The sequence below is a fragment of the Lemur catta genome, chromosome 2 (genome assembly GCF_020740605.2).
Source record: "Lemur catta isolate mLemCat1 chromosome 2, mLemCat1.pri, whole genome shotgun sequence".
NCBI classification, from domain to species: Eukaryota; Metazoa; Chordata; class Mammalia; order Primates; family Lemuridae; genus Lemur; species Lemur catta.
The window spans coordinates 95,430,432-95,452,682 of NC_059129.1; the positions used below are offsets into that span (position 1 = coordinate 95,430,432).

The 22,251-nt window shown below is 36.4% G+C and overlaps 1 protein-coding gene across 1 annotated transcript; it reads right to left on the reverse strand.

The window, feature by feature from the left end:
* Positions 1-3,833: 3,833 nt before the first annotated feature.
* Positions 3,834-5,462, reverse strand: SATL1 (spermidine/spermine N1-acetyl transferase like 1). Its single transcript, XM_045542284.1, has 4 exons — positions 5,231-5,462; positions 4,696-5,200; positions 4,480-4,638; positions 3,834-4,434 (listed from the first exon to the last, which is right to left on the reverse strand). The coding sequence occupies exons 1-4, from the start codon at positions 5,460-5,462 to the stop codon at positions 3,927-3,929; spliced, it is 1,404 nt and encodes a 467-aa protein (XP_045398240.1). The 3' UTR covers positions 3,834-3,926.
* Between the last annotated feature and the right edge of the window lie 16,789 nt (positions 5,463-22,251).

Genomic DNA, 22,251 nt, shown 5'->3' on the forward strand with positions numbered 1-22,251 from the left:
CTCTTTACTAGAATGTTGTAATAATGAATCAAAGTATGCTTTGAAAAAGGTACCAGAAACCATTAAAAGGATTTCAAAAGAACATGGATTGCTGAAAGGCTATGTCTATCCGCTACTACACAATTTTTTTATAGCATGCTTTTGCTCTATTAATGGTGAATTCCTGCAAAAATATTATATAAATTTTATGTGAAGCTAAATTCATGAAGATGGGAAAATGGGTGAATTGTTTGATAGTGCAGTTGGATAGAAATGTTCTAAGAGAATTGCCTAACATAGGTATAGATATGTAGGCTAAGTTCCTAATATTTTCACAGTACCTTAAGGGATTATTCATATTTTAATTGGTAGAAAATTCTATAGATTAAAGAAGTATTGAAGTTTGATTGTTCTTAAAAATACCACTAATCAGTTTATTTTAAGAAAAATAAGTTTTACTTATGCAAATATGGGTTCTTAGAGAAATTTCAAGTAATTTATTGACATATTGGGTCCAAATGTAAAAACTGAATTTTGTGTCTTTTTCCCCTCCAATATTTATTCCTATATACAACAGTTGTTTTGTGTTTTATTAACTAGAATAATCTGCCTGTGATCTACATTCTGAGGCATGGCTAGTTATCAGCTATTGACAATAGACATTTTGTTCTAGATTTTACTAGGCTAAATAATTAAATTTTGAAATAATTTGTGGTCTTTGTAGTTGAAAATTTCACTGGAAATTTATTTTTCAGGCAAGAGGATGTTTATCTTCCTTCTCTTGTTCACCTTTTGAATTCCTGCTGATTCTTCCAGGCTAAATTAGTTGGGGTGAGGGAGGTGCTAACTGGGTAACAAAAACCTCCCACATTTTTAGGACTCATTACACTGAAGGTTTACTTCTCACATCACAAACCAGTGCGTGTGTGTGTGTGTGTGTGTGTATGTGTGTGTATGTGTGTGTGTGTATGTGTGTGTGTGTGTGTGTGTGTGTGTGTGTTCGGTGGTGGGAGGGAGGGGTGCGTTTTGACTCCATGTAGCTGAGACTTGTGAGATCACCTGAAAAAATGAATTAAGTGCTTGATATCTAGTTGCATTTACATATCTTTAGAAGAATTCAGTCAACAATAGCTATTGTCGTTTCTTATCATTTGGTTATAAGAAAAGCTAATAGGAAATTGTAGTTATTATTTAAGTATTTAAGACAGACAATTTCTTTTTTAGGTTCTCATGTCCATAAAACCAGCCATCCAGTACGAGGGGCAATGTGCTTACCTGGTGACAGGGTGTGGCCAAGATGGCCGTGATATTCCTTTCAACTTGATTTTCACGGGTTTCTTCCTGATTCTAGGTCCTTGACCTCTCTTTTCTTAGGGAGTTTATATTTATTTATTTGTTTTTAATTTTTATTCTTTTAGAAATGGGGTCTTGCTCTGTCACGCAGACTGGAGTGCAGTGATATGATCATAGCTCACTGCAGCCTCAAACTCCAAGTGATCCTTCTGCCTCAGCCTTCCATGGCTGGGACTACAGGGGTGGTGCCACCAGCATGGATAATTTACCTTAGAAAACTCATAATTTAAATTCTTTCTCTGCCCCTTTGAGATGTAGATCTTCTACATCTGGGGTGAGGGAGATGTCTTTCTTAAGGATCTGTAAGTCATTCTTTTGAAATGAAGCCATCAAGAAAAATAGTGATCCTATCGCCCAATCTCTGTAGAAGGATAGGAGACTAACTTCCAAAGTAACAAACACAGCGGGCCTTATCACACTGACTGACCTAACCTTTAACGTCCATCAATACTTTTCCACTAGTTCATTCCACTGCCTAAAAACTCTTCTTCCTTTTGTTTGAAGATGGTTGAATTCTGTCTCTCGTCTCTCACTTATATTGCATTAGTCTTGAATAAAGTCTTCCTTGCTTATTTTATTTCATGCAGTTCAATATTTCTATGTCAAGAGTAGCCAATAATGTTTAAATAAAAGTGCTTTTTAATCACTGTTTTAATTACCCTATAAACTTTGTTCTTATGGGAGGTGTTTAGCATTTTAAGTATATTTTATTACTTTTCTAAGAATTTTGAAATCTGAAAGCATGGAAGAAAAATAGTTTTAAACAACAGGGGGCTTTGCTTTTGAAAACATTAACCATCATGTGTCTCAAATATCTTGAAATGTTAATCTTCCTTCTTTCAGTATTATAACTCAGTCCTAAGGAGATTTTCAAAATACAGACTAAACTTTAATCAATAAGGTGTTCAAATTAAGGTTTTATTTATAATGGCTAAATTATGATATATCTAAGTCACAGGAAAATACTGTTGACATGTTAAATAATAAGACAAGAATCAAGTTGTATAAGCAGTATCAAAATGCAAAGTGTGGCTGTCTTTGGTTATAGATGATTTTTTATTTTCTTGTTTACATTTTTCTGTAATTTAAATTTCAAAAACCATTTACTTTACCAAAAAATAAATATTATTTTAAAATGTCACCATAAAACAATTTTAATGACTCTTCTGAAATTCTAAAAGGAAAATATCCAAGAATTTTGCTTTTCAGTATCATAGGTTGAAAGAAAATCAAACAGTGCGTTGTAATTAGGAGTTTAAAAAAATTCTCTCAGAATAAATGTTTTTTCAACTTGATATTTGATATGTTTCTATATGTTAGTATTCACAAACTTCATTACTTGTTATAATTATCTATCTTTAAATTTTTTTTTTGAGTTTTATATGAATATTTATTTATTTATTTATTTTATTTCAGCTCATCATGGGGGTACAAAAGCTCAGGTTATATACATTGTCCATGTCCCGCCCATCCCCCTGAGTCAGAGCCTCAAGCGTGTCCATTCTCCAGACAGTGCGCCTGGCACTCACCATGTAGTCACACCTCCATCCCCTCCCCCCACCCCCCACCTCCACAGGATTTTTAGAATTTTTCTAGTTTTTTACATACGAAATTTTTGTTTTTTGTATGAGTCATGTCCGAATATGTATGAAAAATCACTTTTTTAGTGATTCCAAAAATGAGCAATGATCATCATTCTGAAGATTTTTATTGTCCTATTTGTTTCTTTAATGGCTCAATTATACTTTACAAGCTGAAGCATCATATTTTTCAAGGTACAGAGGGGAGAGGTGGTCTCTTAGCTTTCCTTGTATTTTAAGTTTGGCTTGAGCATTTACCCATGAGATGATTAAGTGTAACTTCTGATCACACACAGAACAGGTTATGAACCTCCTGCACAGTTCTGATGGTTTATGTTCTTGTCCCTGTCTTCAGTGTCTGGGATAACACATTTTCTGATCACCTAGGCTTTATAGGCTCCTTTATCTCTCAGCCTTTTTCAATGAGGCAGATTAGCTTGTTCTGTCTTTAAAAGGGTTTGTCTTTCAACCTGGAATGGGGCCCTCTCATTTCTTGTAGGACTGGGGTTTGCGAAAGAGAATGAACTAGCCAACACAAATAGGGTACTTAATCTTCATTTGTCGAAACTGTGGGTGCTCTGCTTATTCAATTTACATAACGAAAAGTTAAATAAATTTCTTCAAGATTCAATTTCTATAAATTTTCTGTTTTTAAGGTGTGCAAATAAGTTTTTATAATTTAGCTGGTAAAATGATAAATAAATACAATTCAATGTTTTTTAAAAAATCTGCCATGGAATAACATTATTTGCCTTATTTATTTATTATTTTCCCTTCCATTTTGCTATAGTAATTACTAAAATATTATAAGATGACCATATCTAATTTTGTAAAGATCAGAAAATTCATGAGATAGAAAATGTATGTTTTAATTATATACACCTGTTTCTTAAATTTTTTTTTTTTTTTTTTAATGATCACTTGCTGTATTGTACAACATTCAAAGTCAAACTGCTGTTAGATGACATTCAAATGTTGGAGGCTAGGTTGGGACAAGTTGTTATGAGGCCTCTTTCATTCTTCCCTTGCCATGTCCAGGAGTTCTTCTCTGTTAAACCTGAACAGATGCCAGCCCTCTTCAGAGGAAAGGTCTAAAGCCCCTCGACGAGTGTAGTACTCAACAGAAGCCTCGTTCCAAATGACGACGAGAAAATGCATGCAGTTACATTGGCTTCTAATGGCTATCTGACTTAGCCTCTTCAGCAACTCTGCTCCAATACCTAGACCTTGGTAAGCTTGTATGACATAAAAGTCCTCTAGGTGAAGTAACTTACCAATCCAGGGGTCATATGTAAAGTAGTACATGGCAAATCCAGTGGTCACTGATGGTTTTTGTTGACTGTATACTTCGGCAATCAGGCAGTAGAAAAGGGGATTGTTCCCAAAGCCATCTCTGAGTAAATCAGTTGCTGTTAATGTCACTTCATCTAGCATGTCTTCACAGGCAGCCAATTCTTTAATCAGTCGCAGGATTTCCGGGCAGTCTCGAGGTTCTGCAGGTCTTACTTGGAGAAAATGCATGCTTGGTTCGCTCGTGCATGATTGGCTCTCACCTAGTTGGATTGGCTTTGGTTGACTCAGGCCTAGTTGGCTCAGTTCTGGGTGTCTTGGACCTGGCTGCCACATGCCTGGTTGGCCCAGGACTGGTTGCCACGTGCCTAGGTGGCTCAGTACTTGTTGCCACCTGGCTGGTTGGCTCAGTACTTGTTGCCACATGCCTGGTTGGCTCAGTACTTGTTGTGTAGTGCCTGATAGACTTGTATCTGATTGGTTTGTGTCTAGCTGACTCATGCCTGATTGATTTGTACTTGATGAGCTGGTATCTGGTTGCCTTGGGCCTGTTTGCCACATACCTGGGTGGCTCAGGACTGGTTGACTCATGCCTGGTTGCCACATGCCTGGGTGGCTCAGGACTGCTTGGCTCATGCCTGGGTGGCTCAAGACTTGTTGACTCATGCCTGGTTGCCACATGCCTGGTTGGCTCATGCCTAATTGGCTCCTACCTAGTTGACTCATGTCTAGTTGACTTGTATTTGATTGGCTCAAGCCTAGTTGTATAGTGCCTGATAGAGTTGTATCTGATTGGCTCCTGTCTAGCTGACTCATGCCTGAGTGACTCATACTTGATGAGCTGGTACCTGGTTGCCTTGGACCTGTTTGCCACATGCCTTGATGCCACATGCCTGGTTGGCCCAGGACTGGTTGGCTCATGCCTGGTTGCCACATGCCTGGCTGGCTCAGGACTGGTTGGCTCAGGCCTGGTTGCCACATGCCTGGGTGGCTCAGGCCTGTTTGGTATGTGTCTGATTGCCTTATACCTAGTTGCCATGTGCCTGGTTGTTTCATGCTGGGTTGGTTTATGTCTGGGAGGCTTGTGCCTGATTGCCTCATGGGTGGTTCACTCGTACCCTGTTGCTTCATGCCCAGTTGGTTCATGTCCTGTAGGCTTGTGCTCGGTTGGTTCATAGCAATTAAGCTTATGCTTGGCTGTCTTGTGCCTGTTTCCTTCATGTCTGGTAAACTTGATTGGTTCATGTCTGATTGGCTCATGCCTTGATTCGTGCCTGGTTAGTTGAGGATGGGTTGGCCGAGGACTGATTGATTTATGACTGTTTGGCTGAGGACTGGTTGGCAGATGATGGATTGGCAGATGACTGGTTGGCTAATGACTAAGTGTCTTGATGGAACAGGATCCCTTAACTAAAGTGCTGTGGTGAAAGGCTGTCAGCTATTCCCAGTTTTTCTCAGCTTGATTTGCACTTCAAGATATCCCTCTATCCAGTTGGAAATTGGAAAAAGAAAGGGCTACCTCAGGAAGGTTATTGATGCCTCGGATTTGCTGGAGTTGACTTCACCAGCGATCACAGCTGCAGCCTTCTCTGGGTTTCAGGTTGTCATCTGGCCTTTCCTTGCCAACAGGCGGGAAGTAAGGGGAAGAAGAAAATGACCCTGGGGGAGTGGAACCACCTTAATCCCCCTCGCACGGTCACTGCGTCATAGTGGCGAAGTCACAATGCCGGTATCTACATGGCCACGTGCTCCCCCTTGTGGTGAGGGAGGGGCGAGGCAGGGCCCGTTTGACCACTTTATTTCCTCCTCTCTAAGAGCTTAAGAGAGTGAAATAAGAGGCTGGAATGAGTCTCAGAACCTATGCTTGGTGCTCCAAAGAGTCCCTGCTGTTTTAACCAACCAATTCAAAAATACTTGCCCCAACTCTCCTCCCTTTCCCGTGCCCCCGTCCTCAAATAATTCACTTCCTATTCTTGTCCTGATTTTCACTTACTTACACTAGAAACTAGAATGCTTAAAAGAATTGTTCCTATTAGGTGCTCAAGTCCCGAATGCAGAAAATATTTCTTTTTAAAGTTTTTTTATTTCAGAGTATTACGAGGGTACAAACGGTTTTGTTACATAAATTGCCTTTGCACCGCCCGACAAGCGTGCCCATCCCCAGACAGCGCACACCGCATCCGTTAGGTGTGGATTTAGTTATCTCCTCCTCCCTCTCCCACGAAAATACTTCTTTAAAAATAATTAATAATAGCTACAGCTACTGTTTATTGAGTTTTTTATGACCTAGGCTCAGTAGGAAGCACTTTACGTTTTCTCATTCAATCCCATAGCAACCCTATTATCCCCAATTCGGAGGAAACTGACTCAAAAGATTTGGTAACCTGCCCAGGGACTCATAACAGTTAGCAGAAAGCCTGTATTCATACTCAGATCTATCTGACTCCCTTTTCAGGCCTTCCCCCCCCCCATTACTCTGTCCTGCCTCTTACACATATTCTCATTCTCTATCCCCACGTCTGTGAGGTCAGGCATGTTGTCCTTTTACCTCTCCTCTTCACAGAATTCTTTCCCCATCGTTTTATCTAATGGCCCATTTCTTCACCATTGTTTATCATGTAACTGGTGCTGATATTGTTTTAGATGGAGATCTTTTATTTTTTAAATATACCTAAGAAACTTGGTTGAGGCTGTTGTAAGTCTTACACTGTGCTAAGGGCTTTATATATGCATTGTTTCATTTAATCATCAAAACAACTCTATGATGTATGTACTCTTGTTCCCCATTTTATCAATAAATTGGAACTTAGAAAGATTAACTAAATTCTCCAGATGTAGTAAATGGCAGATTAGGGATGGGTTCAAATTAAACTAGAGAGCCTAATCACTGTTAGACCTATGCCAGCTATAAATGGTAGGTAGAGAGCCCATCTTCTTAGCATGATGGAAAATCAAGTCACACAGAAGAACTATACCAAGCCTAATACAAATTATATGTAGGTACACTGCTGTTCTTTGTCCATCCTGTAATATATGTGAGAGCTAAAATTTAACAAATACTTCCTGTAGTGTCAGCCAAAGTTCTAAGGAACACTTTGCTTGTATTAACTCACTTAATCCCCACGACAATCCAATGAGTTAGGTTATATTATTGTCTCCATTCTGCAGGTAAAGAAACTGATGTTCAGAGAGGGTAGGTAACTTGACTTAGCTCACACAGCTAAAAGTCCAGCCAAAATAAGGAAAACCCAGTTATTTTGTTTTTTTCTGAAATGTCAGGAAAGAGGTGAAGTAATTTTGCTGTTTGCTTTACAAAATCAAACAATTTGCATAATTTATTGTGGGGATGGATGAAGTTTGTTTTTTGCTTTATTAGAGGAAGAGGCAAGTGTTAGGCTTCTGGTTGATGTTTTTAAGGAATAAAATTAGAAAAATACAATTTACTGTTCTTGAACCGGTTAGCAAGTTTCTTTTGCATTTTGGCTCAACCTTTACACCAGTTGAAGGCCATTTGGGTATTTGTTTTCTTGTTCTTTTTCAAGAATATAATGTTTGAACATTATGCAATTGTGTTTTTGTTTTTATTGCAGCATATTATGGGGTTACAAAAGTTTAGGTTACATATATTGCCCTTACCCCCTCCCCCCCAGCCCCCACTGAGTCAGAGCTTCAAGCGTGTCCATCCCCTAGACGGTGTGCATCGCATTCATTATGTATGTACACACCCATCCCCTCCCCCCACCACATCTGCCCAACACCCGATTAATGCTATTCCTAAATGTGCTCTTAGGTGATGATCAGTGAAACCAATCTGATGGTGAGTACATGTGGTGCTTATTTTTCCATTCTTGGGATACTTCACTTAGTAGAAAAATGTGGTATATGTATACCATGGAGTACTACTCAGCTATAAGAAACTTTCTTAAAACATATATAAAGTAAATTTATACCTTAAGCAAGTAAAGGCTAAATTCTGTCCATTAGAAAACATATGCAGTTATTAGACTTGTATTTGATTAAAAACTGTAATTTTGCCTATTCAGCTACCTTATTCAGTTTCACTGACTAATCTAAAGGTGGTCCTTGAAATTTCAAAGGCTTTTGAGTTTTGAAATTATTATGTGTTCATTTTTATTTGGCTGATGATGTGATTTTTTTTTTGCTAAATTGTTTATTTTTTTGGTCCCAGGTTAACATTACTGAGGTAATTGGGATCATAAAATAATCACTTATAGAAATTATTTAAGTTAGACCTCAGTGTTTGAAACCAACAACCATTTGCTGATTACCTAATAAATGCACTTTACTGTACTCATTTCTAGGAATCAGGGGACTGTGATGTTTGATGGGTACCAAACAAGTAGAATTTATAGTCCCCTATATTTGAGAAATACAATTTCTTCTCAAAATAACTGTCTGCCTAATAAACTGAAGTAGTATATGGAGTGATAACTAAAGTCTACCAAGAAGGAAGCAGGGAAGAACATATTCTAAAGTAGTATTCTGTTTCATTACTTGTATCATTTAAAGTCCTGGAAAGAAACAAAGGGGAAAAGGGTGGTTATTAGAGTCCAGACAGACACAGTTGTAGTGCAAGGAGAGGAGGGCCAGACAGGGGCTGTGAATTTAGGCAGGGGAATGTAGCTACTGCTGACCTGCACCTGGCAGGGAGGGGGCCAAGCGAATAAATCTACATCTCTCTTTCCTTCCATTCTTTGATCTTCTACTGGTGCCTCTCATTGGCAAAGCCAAGCAGAATACAGAAGGCAGGGTATAGAAGTTTGCCTCCTGGGCACACAGCAGGGCAGAGAAGGATGGAGAGCATATATGGAAGGTAGATGAAGGAGATTGACATGACACTTAGCGTTTGACCATACATTTTTAGATAGTACACATATGATGTGGTTCTTTAGTGTTTCCATGAAGTAAATAATGTGAACTGGCCAAAATTAACATATTTAAGATGCAATGGCTTAATGCTAAATTGTCAAAAACAATATCGGAATTTTTTAGAATAATGTCTTAAAGATAGCTAAATTGTCCTTTATACATCCAATAGAATAGTCCATGATTCATTAGTGATCCTCAGTTCTCATGAATCACTATGAATTTATGAATTTATTAGGTAAGATAAGTAATGCTAACACTAGTTAAGAAGAGATATTATAGGTATACGTTTTATACCACCCTCCTGTGCCATTCCCAAGGTCAATAGCTTTGTTTGCCATGTCTTTATTATTATGCAATGCTGTGAAGAAAAATTATTTTGTTTTGGCTCATGTGTAGGTGGTGGCAGTCTTAAGTTGCACATGGCAAAATATGATAAAACAAAGGAGGAAATCTTAGGTTATAGAAATGAGTCAGTGATATATTGGAGAGAACTAGAGAAATACAATTACTTTTAAAATGTTTCTTTAATTATTAAATATATTCCTTCCATATGTAATTTAATTTTAGAGCTTCAAATTAAATATTACTTAGTAACCATTCATTTATAGCAGTAAATGAATCTTTTACTTAACTTTTATGTTCTCAATATGAATAATAAGTTATAATTTGATTACTAAAATATTCATAAAATGAAATATTAGCCAAACAACACTTAAAGCAAGATTCAGGAGAAAATAACCAGTAACTGTCGAATTACCCTAGTATTTTTCTGAACAGGTTGATTTGTCTGAGTAAAGAAACATTGCATACACCATTCAGATATTCCAGGGAATTGCATAGACATGTTATATATTAAAATATAAACCTTCATTTTTTATGTCTATAGAAGCTAGCTGTAAAAAATGCTTTAATATGCTTTTTGAAAGTATTGAAAACATAATTTTATGTTTTTGGAGTTAATTATAATTTTGTTTTCTTTTTGCCTTGAATCAAAGAGGAAACCAGAGTGGTTTCCTCATAGGAAACTTTCTCCTAAAAGATTCTATTTGTTTTTTTCTTTACTTTCCCTTGAGTGCAACCATTTTTTTTTTTCACTGAAGTCAATTTTGAACATTGTATTTTTCTAACTTCTTGCTTTGATTTTAATCATAAATAGCCAAATAGACAGTATGATTTAAAATAATTACTTTTATATGAGGCAAGTTCTAGTAAACTAGTCACTGCTAGTGTCTGACTATGGAGGTATAAGATGCAGCTTCCATGGCACTCTGAACAGAAGCACTTTCTGCTGTTCTATGACTTGAACATTTCATGTCCCTCTTTTCTTCTACTTTACAAAATTCAGATGCATTGTAATTTTTAATGTAAAACTTCCACACTATTAAAATTAATAAATTAAATGTATGGTAAGATAAAAATTATATCACCCTACTTACCTTTCAAAACCCAGTTCAGTCCTTTAGACTGCCTCTATCCAGTCACTGTATGATGTTTTACCCAGATCTATGGCTGTTCATTCATGTGCTTTGAAAACATTTATTGAGAAGCCACTACTTGCCAGAAACTGAGCAAAACTGGGAACCTTAAATCTGCAGACACAGAATTAGACACAGTTCAACCTTTATAGTCCAGTAGTGAAGTTAGACATATAAGCAAATAATTACATGCCCACATTCCAGAGCCATCACAGAAGCACAACCAAGAAACACAGAGGTAAAATAAGGGATGTGGAGTGGTGAAATAAGAGATCAACTCTATATCCAGGGTCCAGGAAGGAGTACTCCAGAGGATACTTGACCTGGATCTTGAAGGATAAATAGGAGTTTTTGAGCATGAAGGGGTATGGAACACATTCAGGTAGAAAAAATCAAACTCCTGTGTGAAATGTGAAGAAGTTAGGCTTGTCTGAGGAATGAAGTTTGAACTTAACCAGAGGGTGTGGGACAAGATAGGGAGCAGTAATTGAGACTGGAGGTGGAGGGTGGGTCTGTTTATGGAATACGGTGGTTGGGGAGAGGATGAATACATCTCAGAAGCTGTGTGGAAAGCAAGATAATTTATGCTAAAGAGACAAATGACTGAATTTTTTTTAACTCTTCTGTAGGTATCTGATAAATCTTAAAGAGTTTCAGAGAGTCTATGGGCTAGAGGAGGCATCTTCGAGTAAGACTATCTCTCCATAAATCACACTATTCAGTTCACTTTTCTTAGATGCATAAATTATAAAATGGAGATAATAAAACATATCTTACCAGACTGTTGTAAGGATTGAATAAGATAATATATGTGAAAGTCTTTAGTAACCTGCAACGTGATATCTACCACAAGAATTTTATCTGAAGCGGCCCGGCATCCCAACCTTCTCCTACTTGCAGAACCAATCATAACACTTTTTTTCCTTCTGTAACTGAGCCACTTTCAGGTCTTTTTTATTTGTTTGTTTTTTCATTTTCACTGGAACGGAAATTTCATGGGCTCTCTGCAAACAGACTCTGAGATGGAAAGTTGAGTGAATTGGGAGAAAAATCATTTATTGGGAGAGCTCTCTGGAGATATCTTTATAAGGGAGGCCTTTCAGAATTTTTTCCGGTTGAGGAAATAGGCCAAGCTTTTGTCCCTGCATTAGCTAATTATCAGCTGGGAGCCACCTCTGGGTGGGAGGGACTCTAGAAATAACCTTGGACAATGGCCTAGTCTTCACTGTTTTGTTTTTTTTTTTGGTGAGGAAACCAAGGCTATCAGTAAATGATTTCCCCAACATTATATGCCCATTTGTTGCAGTTAATATAAAAAAGAGGGTATTTTAATTTGTTTGTAAAAGTTATAACTGTTTTTTCTTCAATTAAGCACTTATTAAAATTTTATATAGATAAAATGTGTGCAAAGCAGCATTTTAACAGATGGTGGTTTTCTGACATTGTGTTTTATAAAAGTAATATGATGACATTCTGCATTTACTAGACAGGCATTTTGCAAACTGTTAAGGCAGCTTATATTAAAGAACATTACAGAACTAGAGCTGGGAATTCTGACCTCAGCGAAAGTTTACCACTTAAATTCCTCAAATAAGTATCCTTTACAACTGCTGGGGACATTTGGCAATATTTGTAGACATTTTTGGTTGTCACAATGGTGGTAGTGGGGGGGATAATGACATCTAGAGAGTGGAGGCCAAGGACATTGCTAAACATCCTATAATTCATTGAACACCCCCCCTACAGATGAAAATTTATCTGCCTCTAAATCTAGACCACTAGATAGATTAACGAAGAAAATAAGAGAGGGGATTCAAATAAGCTCAATCAGAAATGAAAAAGGAGATGATACAACTGATACCACAGAAATACAGAAGATCATGCAAGACTACTATGAACACCTCTATGGATGCAAACTAGAAAATCTGCAGGAAATGGATAAATTTTTGGAAACACATAACCTCCCAAGCTTGAATCAGGAAGAAATAGAAATCCCGAACAGACCAATAATGAGTAGTGAGATTGAATCAGTAACAAAAATTCCCCCCCCCCAAAAAAAAAGCTCTATGCTCATATTCATAGCTGAATTCTACCAGACCTACAAAGAAGAACTGGTACCTAGCCTACTGAAACTGTTCCATAATGTTGAAAAGGAAGGAATCCTCCCTAATGCATTCTATAAGCCAGCATCACCTGACACCAAAGCCAGGAAAAAACACAATAAAAAGAGAAAACTATAGACCAATATCCCTGATGAATATAGATAGAAAAATAATCAACAAAGTGCGATGTGCACTGTCTGGGAGATGGACACGTTTGAAGCTCTGACTCGGGGGGTGGGGGAGGAAGGGCAATATACATAACCTAAACTTTTGTAACCCCACAATATGCTGAAATAATAATAAAAAAAATAAGAAAAATCATCAAGATACTAGCAAGCTGAATTCAACAGCACATCAAAAAAATAATTCACCATGATCAAATGGGTTTCATCCCAGGGATGCAAGGATGGTTCAACATATGCAGGTCAATAAATGTGATTCCCCAAATAAACAGAATTAAAAAGAAACCATAAAAACCATAGGATCATCTTAATAGATGCATAAAAAGGAATTGATAAAATCCAGTGCTGTAAACTCACGACTAACAGATGCAATGAGCATTGTAGGGGGGGAAGGGCATGCCTCAGATCATGGTTTGGATGTGGCAAAGTCATAACATGTAACCAAAATGTTTGTACCCCCATAATATCCTGAAATAAAAAAAATCCAGTACCACTTCATGATTAAAAACCCTCAACAAACTAGGCACAGAAGGAATATATCTAAAAATAATACAAGCCATGTATGACAAACTCACAGCCAACATCATACTGAATGGGGTAATGTTGAAAGCATTCCCTCTAAGAAGTAGAACAAGACAAGGAGGCCCACTTTCACCACTTCTACTTGGTACAATACTGGAAGTCCTAGCCAAAGCAATGAGAAAAGAGAAGGAAAAAAAGGCCTCCAAATTGAAAAAAGGATGTCAAACTGTCCCTGTTTGCTGTTGATACGATCTTATATCTAGAAAACCCTAAAGACTCCTCCAGAAGACTCCTGAAATTTATAAATAAATTAAGTTAAGTCTCAGGTTACAAAATTATTGTACACAAATCAGTAGCATTTCTATATGATAATAACAGCTAAACTGAGAATCAAATCAAGAACTCAATACTTTTAGAATAGCTGCAAAAAAGATGAAATATCTGGGAATATACTTAACCAAGGAGGTGAAAGAGTTCTACAAAGAGAACTGCAAAACACTGATGAAAGAAATTATAGATGACATACACACACAAAAAAAGGAAAAAATCCCAAACTCATGGATTGGAAGAATCAATATTTTGAAAATGTCCGTACTGTCCAAAGTAATTTGAAGATTCAATGTAATTTCCATCAAAATACCAATGTCATTTTTTAAAGAATTAGAATAAACAATCCCAAATTTCCATGGACTTAACAAAGAGCCAGAATAGACAAAGCAATTTTAAGCAAAAGGAACAAATCTGGAGGCATCACATTACCTGACTTCAAATTATCATACAATGCGCTATAGTAACCAAAACAGCATTATACAGGAATAAAAGTAGAAACATAGATCAATGGAACAGAATACAGAATGCGGAAATAAAAACATATACTTACAATTGACTGATCTTTGACAAAGCAGACAAAAACATACATTGAGGAAAGGATGTTCTATTCAATAAGTGATGCTGAGAACACTGGATAGCCACATGCAGAAGAATTAAACTAGATTCCTGTCTCTCACTATACACAAAAATTAACTCAAGATGAACTGAAGACTTAAATGTAAGACCTGAAAAGAAGAAAACCTAGGATAAACTCTTCTGCACATTAGCCTAGGCAAATAATTTATGACTAAGATCATAAAGGCAAATACAACAAAAACAAAAATAAATAAATGGGATTTAATTAAACTAAATTACTTTTGCACAGCAAAAAAATAATCAGTGAGTAAATAGACAGCCTATAGAGTGGAAGAAAATACTTGCAAACTATATATCCAACAAAGGACTGATATCTAGAATCTATAAAGAACTCAAATAAATCAGCAAGAAAAAAACCACAAGTAACCCCATTAAAAACCAGACCAAAAACTTGAACAGACATTTTTCAAAAGAAAACCTCCAAAGGGCCAACAGACAAAAAAAAAAAATAGCTCAACATCATTAATCATCATGAAAGTGCAAATTAAAACCACAATGAGATATCACCTTACCCCAGTCAGAATGGCCATTACTAAAACATCAAAAAACAGTAGATGTTGGTGCAGAATACGGTGAAAAGAGAGTACTCATACACTGTTAGTGGAAATGTAAATTAGTATAACCTCTATGGAAAACAGTATGGAGAGTCCTCAAAGAAAAAAAGGCAGGCCTACTATTAGATCCAGCAATCCCACTACTGGGTATCTAGCCAAAGGAAAAGAAGTCATTTTATAAAAAAACACACCTGCTCTCAAATGTTTATTGTAGCACAATTCACAACTGCAAGGATATGGAATCAATCTAAATGCCTATCAATTGATGAGTGGATAAAGAAAATGTGGTATATATACCATGGAATACTACTCAACCATAAAAAAAATGAATGAAATAATGTCTTCTGCAGCAACTTAGATGAAACTGGAAGCCATCATCCTAAATGAAGTATCTAGAACAGAAAAACAAATACTACATGTTCTCACTTGTAGCTGGGTGCTAAGTGATAGGTATACGTGGTCATACAGAGTGATATAATGGACACTGGAGACTCAGAAGTGGGGGATGGGTGATGAAAATTTACCTATGGGGCACAATGTACACTATTCAGGTGACATGTAAGCTAAAATCCATGACTTCATCATTATAGAATTCATCCATGTAATAAAAAAATCATTTGTACCCCTAAATCTATCAAGATATTTTTTTAAAAAAGAAAACCTGACCTAAAGTGATGACTCTTAAATTGATTGTATCAGTACTATGTTTACAGTTGCTTGCAATGACTTTAAATAAATATTACACTGTTTTTCATTTCTTTTTATGGCTGAGTAGTACTCTGTATTGTGCATGTCTATATCTGTCTGTGTATATATATATATAGAGAGAGATATATGTATAGACACAGGCACCACATTTTCATTATCAACTCCTCAATTGATGGGCACCTAGGTTGATTCTATATCTTTGCAATTGTGAATTGTGCCACAACAATCATTTGAATATAGGTGTCTTTTTAATAAAATGTCTTTTATTCCTTTGGGTAGATACCCAGTAATGGGCTTGCTGGATCTAATAGTAGGTCTATTTTTATTTCTTTGAGGAATCTCCATACTGTTTTCCATAGAGGTTGTACTAATTTTCAGCCCCACCAACAGTGTATAACAGATTTACAGAGTCAATGCAGTTCCCATCGAGATACCAACTTCATATTTCACAGACCTAAAAAAAATAATACTAAACTTCATATGGAACCAAAAACGAGCCTGAAGAGCCAATACAATCTTTAGCAAAAAGAAAAAATCAGGAAGCATACATTACCTGACTTCAAATTATACTACAAGGGTATTGTAACCAAAACAGCATGGTACTGGTATAAAAGTGAGAGATCAACCAATGGAACAGAATAGAGAACCCAGAAATAAAACAATGTAGCTATGACCAATTGATTTTTGAGAAAGCAGACAAAAACATACACTGGGGAAAGGATGCCCTATGTAATACATGGTGCTGGGAAAATTGGATTGCCACATGCAGAAGAATGAAACAGGATCCCTATCTTTTGCCATATACAAAAATGAACTCAAGATGGATTAAAGACTTAAATCTAAGCATGAAACCATAAAAATTCTAGAAGAAAACATAGGCAAAACTCTACTAGACATTGGCCTAGGCAAATAATTTATGACTAAGACTGCAAAGGCAAATACAGCAACAACAAAAATAAATAAATGGGACTTAACTAAATTAAAAGACTTGTACACAGCAAAGAAAATAATCAACAGAATAAACAGAAAACCCAGAGAATGGGTAAAAGTATTCACAATCTATACATCCAACAAAGGACTAATATCTATAATCTATAAGGAACTCAAACAAATCAGCAAGAAAAAAAAAGACCCCATGAAAAAGTGGACAAAAGACATGAACAGAGTTTTTTCTAAAAGAAGACAGACAAATGGCATTAGGGTTCTTCAAGTCCTTTCACATTTGACCTCATTGGATTCTGATAACCATTCCATCAGAAGTAATTCTAAAATAACCTCAGAATTTCTCCTCAGATAATCCTCCTGTCCTAATCTATCTATTCTCCTTCATTTCCAAGAGCCAAAAAGAAATTTTCTCTCAATTAAAGTGAATTAATGATTTTTATTATTACAAAAACCCATAGATTATCATTTCAGGAAATATTGATGTATAAAATTCAAATCAGCAAAACAAAACAATTTCCCACAATCCCTCCACTATCAACACATTCTAATATTATCAGAATTTTTTCAGCCAATATATTTAAAAATAAAATTGTGCTGTAAATTTTTTTATAAACCTGGGGTTTTTTTGGTTAGTATGTTTAACATTTTAATATTTTCATTTAATACTATTATTATATCATGATTATAACAGAAAATGAACATTCAAGTGTCAATTGGATTGCTGATGGGTATTTCATTACATGGCAATGCGAAACCTTATTTAAGGAGTCTCGTATTAATGGATATTTAGTTTCCTTTTCTTTGGCTACTTTTTAGAATACTCTAACAACTCTGCACATATATATTTTCATGCTTTCTTAATTATTTATTTGTTTAGAAAGTTCCCAGAAGTAGAGTTGTATTAATAGGGAGGGAAAGGCATAGAGTCTGGGTGAGCTGTTGATGGTGATGGATTTACTTTTAAGGTTTTGGTACTGAATATTTGCCTACCAGAAAGGCAATTTCTTTCTTTTTTTTTATTTCAGCTCTTCATGGGGGTACAAAAGCTCAGGTTATATACATTGTCCATGTCCCGCCCATCCCCCTGAGTCAGAGCCTCAAGCGTGTCCATTCTCCAGGCAGTGCACCTGGCACTCACCATGTAGTCATACCTCCATTCCCTCCCCCCTCCCCCCATCTCAGTCTGATATCCAATTGGTATCCTTCTCCAATGTGCATTTAGGTGATGATCAGAGAAACCAATTTCTTTACATTCCCAACAGTAGTGCATAAGAGTGACATTAGGTCTTCTACTGTATTATTATACTGCCCGTATTTGCTTCTTTCTTTTCATTTTTCCTGCAATTAGGTTGGACCCAGCCCCCTTTATTTTGGCTTTCTGGTAGTCATGTTGCCATGTCCACCTCCATTTCTTTTCTCACATTGGGATAGTTCAAATTCTTGTTTCTCTTAAAAGTCTTCCTATGTCAATTAGCACCAAATTCCACAATTTGGCATTGCCTTTTGTTGTATTTAATTGCATTATATATGCATGTCTTATCTATTTAACCAGCTTAAAACCACTATTAGAGCCCGACTCTCTATGTCTCAGTCACTGCATTAAGCCTCAAAGCTACACGAATAAAGCAGACATGGTCCTTGCTCTCGAGCAACACACAGTCTAGAGAAAATAGAGAAGCAGCAGACTATGCAAAGCATTATGACAGTAGTAAATAGGGTACTACAGGAGTTCAGACTGGGGATTTGGAGTGCTAGAGAAGGCTTCCTGGAGGAGGAATCCTCTGAGGAAAGGTTTGAAGAATTAATAAAAGTTCTGAGTAGTAAAGAATGAGAAAGTGAAGACAGGAAAGTCTGGGCGTTGTCGGGATAGAACGTGAAGTATACATGGCAGAGTAACAAAATATGAGAGACAGACAGAGAGGTAAAGCCTGAAGGGCTGTATGGGTGATGCTAAGACATTTAGCCTTCATCCTGATGAGACTAGGAGTGAGGAAGGTGGATTGATCGAGGCAAAGAATGCTGGGAGGCTATGCTTATAGTCCCTTTGCACACCCATGGTGCCAAGAATGGGGCTAGCTCCAATCCTGTGTGTATGTCTGTGTGTGCATTTCTAATCAACACTTTGTAACTGATTTGTTAGGGATTATTGGACCTGTCATTTAATTTCCTTGGGCCTTAATATCCTAATTAATAGAGTTATACTCCTACTACAGGACTTAAAATAATGGGAATGGGATTGAAGCATATTATTAATATTTAGTGAAAATGTGTCTGAAGTGGTAGGGAAGTTTTTTTAGGTTTTACCCTCCTCCTATTTGGCCTGACTATGTTTGTGATACATTTGTGCCCTGATACTTCTACCTCAAGCTCATTTAATGAGGTTTTGCTATGTAGGGCTGGTTTATTTACACATTTGAATTGCCTTGGTAGTCTTTTTACTTGATTACACACAGGAGACTGAACAGAGTTGAGTAAACAGGAAAGACTTTTCTCAGTGAAACTGTATTTTCGTCAGGATATAAAAATCATTCTTAATCTACAGAGAGAAAAGGAAGATTTTTTTATAATATGATTTAATTTTTAGAAATTTAGTTATAGCTTTTAATATAAAGCTTTGGGTTCTGAAAACATAACGATAATAACAATAGACACCATTGAATTCCTTTTCTTGCGTGGGGATTTCTACCCAATCTAAGAACTCATTGTTTAACAATAAGTCTTAAAATTCCTTTTATTTGCTACATTACTCATATTTCAACCAGTTAAAAGACTTTGCTACTTTATAGAGATAGCTTGTATTTTTATGCAGAGTTAAGATGCTTGTAGTAACTTTTCACACTTTGCTGGCTAGCTTTACCTAGTTACAAAATAATTCACTACACTGACAAGGAGCACTCAGTAGCTAAAATTACTTAGGAGAAAAAAATTCTTTAAATTCAAATTACTGTATTATGATTTATAGTAAATTGTATTGGCTTTCTTCAAAGAACCTTATTAAAAGCCTCAAGCAGTCTTGTCATCCCCGTGACAAGCTTCTCACTTTATGGATGGAGAAACTGAAGTTAAACGATTTGCTCAGGGTCAAAGGAAATGGATATAGGCATCCTCGTACTGAGAAAAGGTATTTTTTTCTTAGAAAAGCTTTACTCAGACCACTAGTCCAGACCTACTCCCTCTTCCTGCAGAGAGACTATGCCGGTGGCAGAGATAGGCTGTTCGGGCAATCAAGCTAATGTCAAAGCACCTGTTCTTTGGTGATCACTCTCAAGACTCTCAAGCAATCTGATATTCTGACAAATTCTAAATGCTTGGCCACTCAATGTATTTTGCAGGGAGATTGAAAAGTGTTTCTCATTTGTTGTATAAACATTTGGGGAGGAACCAGATATCATCTCAAGGTGAATTATGCTTATATACTTATAAACCAGGGATTGATATCTAACATAAGTATCAAAAAGGAAGAAAACCTATACTTATCTACTGGCATTTAAACATTAGAGACACTCAATGATTCATGTTTCCCTGAAGAACTAAGATGGTTCATCAGCAGGAATAGATTTTCTGCCTATAAATAGGTATATTAATTTATTGTGAAATTTTTATAGAAGATAATTTCCATTGCATCCATTTATTTTGAAATTTGTAGCACTGTATTTACCTTGTATTTTTTGCCACCTCCAAGGACTCATTTAGAAAAATGTTTTTTTTCCTGAATATTTTGGAAATACTGCTGTAGATAGAAGAAAATGAAGTAAAAAAAGAACCATTTAATGCTTCAGTTACATTAATAATCATTACCAGCAGATTCTAACCTGGCAACTCTGACAGTTAACAGTCTTCAGCAAGAATCTATGTCTTGGATGAAATATGCAAGTCTACCTCTCATACCCCTTAATGATCTTTGCATGACTAATATGCAGTGATATTTAAGGAGTACTCATCTAAAACTGTTCATATTCATTTTGAAAATATTCATCTGTGGCATATTCACCAGCAAGAAAGGGAGCTGAAAAATCATTAACCCCCTCTTCATTGGTGTTCATATGGGGATTTGTGCTTTCTGATGGCACTTTGCTGACACGACCAACACTGTACCATATAGAGTGGATTAAGGAGTTTAAAACATAATCAAAGACATTATTAGAAATACAGTCTGTAAAATGATGAGGAGCTTTTGCAAGGCCTATAAAATGTGGATCCTGGAGTAAAAAACAGTACAATGGAAAATAGCCCAAGGAGGACATTTAGAAAAAAAATGATTAGAATAACTCTGTGAAGGCACTTAGATGAAAGGAGTCTGTGGAGCTAATTGGGTTGCTATATGACATGGTTTATCACAGAATGATTGAAAGTGTCCAAAGAGTTTGTGTGAGTTAATATAGCAGCCACTAGTCTTCTCATGAGAGTCTTCAAGTTATTTTAGGATAGCACATTTGGAAAGATTTTGTGAGTGAAATTGTTCCATTTGACTTCATTGATTTCACTAATGGTGATTTTCTTTTTAAAATTTTCAAGTCTGTGTATTAAGTAGAGTTTTTCCTGTCTTTCTCTCTTTCTATAGGGTTATAATATATGTGCATATAATATCTTGCTCTACCTACCTGGTCCTATTTTTAACTCTCCATTCTGAACTCTAAGATTGCAGAGAGGGGAGTAAGTGCTCAATATGGAGCTTTGTCATCACCTCCTAGTGAAGAAATTATCAGCATCTCTGTCAGATGTGATCAGCTTCCTTTCGATGGGAAGAAAACTCATTACTTTTCAAAATAGCCCACCACATTTTTTTTGGTCAATGAATTGTTGCAGTGTTCTTCCACATATTTAGTTTAACTCTGTAACTTCTATCTCCTGGTTCCCAGCAAATTTTAGGGGACTATGCAAACACTCTTTTTTTAATGTCATATTTCTACCCAAATGTACATCTCAATTTTTGAATTGTAGTAACATTATTTTAGCATATTTACCTCCTTCACTTGTCCTTGATTTTTCTCAATGTAAGTGCTTTGCACTGTGCCTGGGGCAGTGTAGGAAATCAACAAGCATTTGTGAAACAGATGAGTGAATATCCTTTTTCTGTCTGATCATGATGGTTTCTACTGCTAGCCTCTTGCTTCCAGCTGGGTCTGGATTGAACTCTTCTATGAATGAACCTGTGACCTGCCCAGACTGTACTCTGGACCAGAAACTTATTTCCCCAGGCAGGTTTCCAATGGCTCTGTCCCATTAACAATATGGTGGAATATACAGAGGAAGTTTAAATGCCAGCTGACCCAAGACACTACCTCTAGCTGTAGATTCAGACCTCCAAGAGTTTGAGATGCTACAGACACAAATTCAAGACCAGTTGACATGTTAAGGAAGGTTGATAAAAAGTCAAAAGATGTTTCCAATTCTTCACCATATATTTTTGTGTTTATTTGTATATGTTTTAAAATTATTTATCTTCAAATATCCATTTTTTTCATTCTCTTTTAAAGTACCCTCTACTTATTAATCATTAGGCCCATACCAAAGCATATGAAATAGTGGTCTGCATTTTTATGGAAATTTTCCAGACATTGAGACAATAAATAACAATGTGTTCTTCTCGTAGAGTATCATTAGGAATGTATCTGCAGAAGAACATGCTGATCAGTAACTATAATAAAGGAAGCAACAGTCCGGAAAGATTTGAGGACAGGGCACATAATAGAAATGAGCTGAGT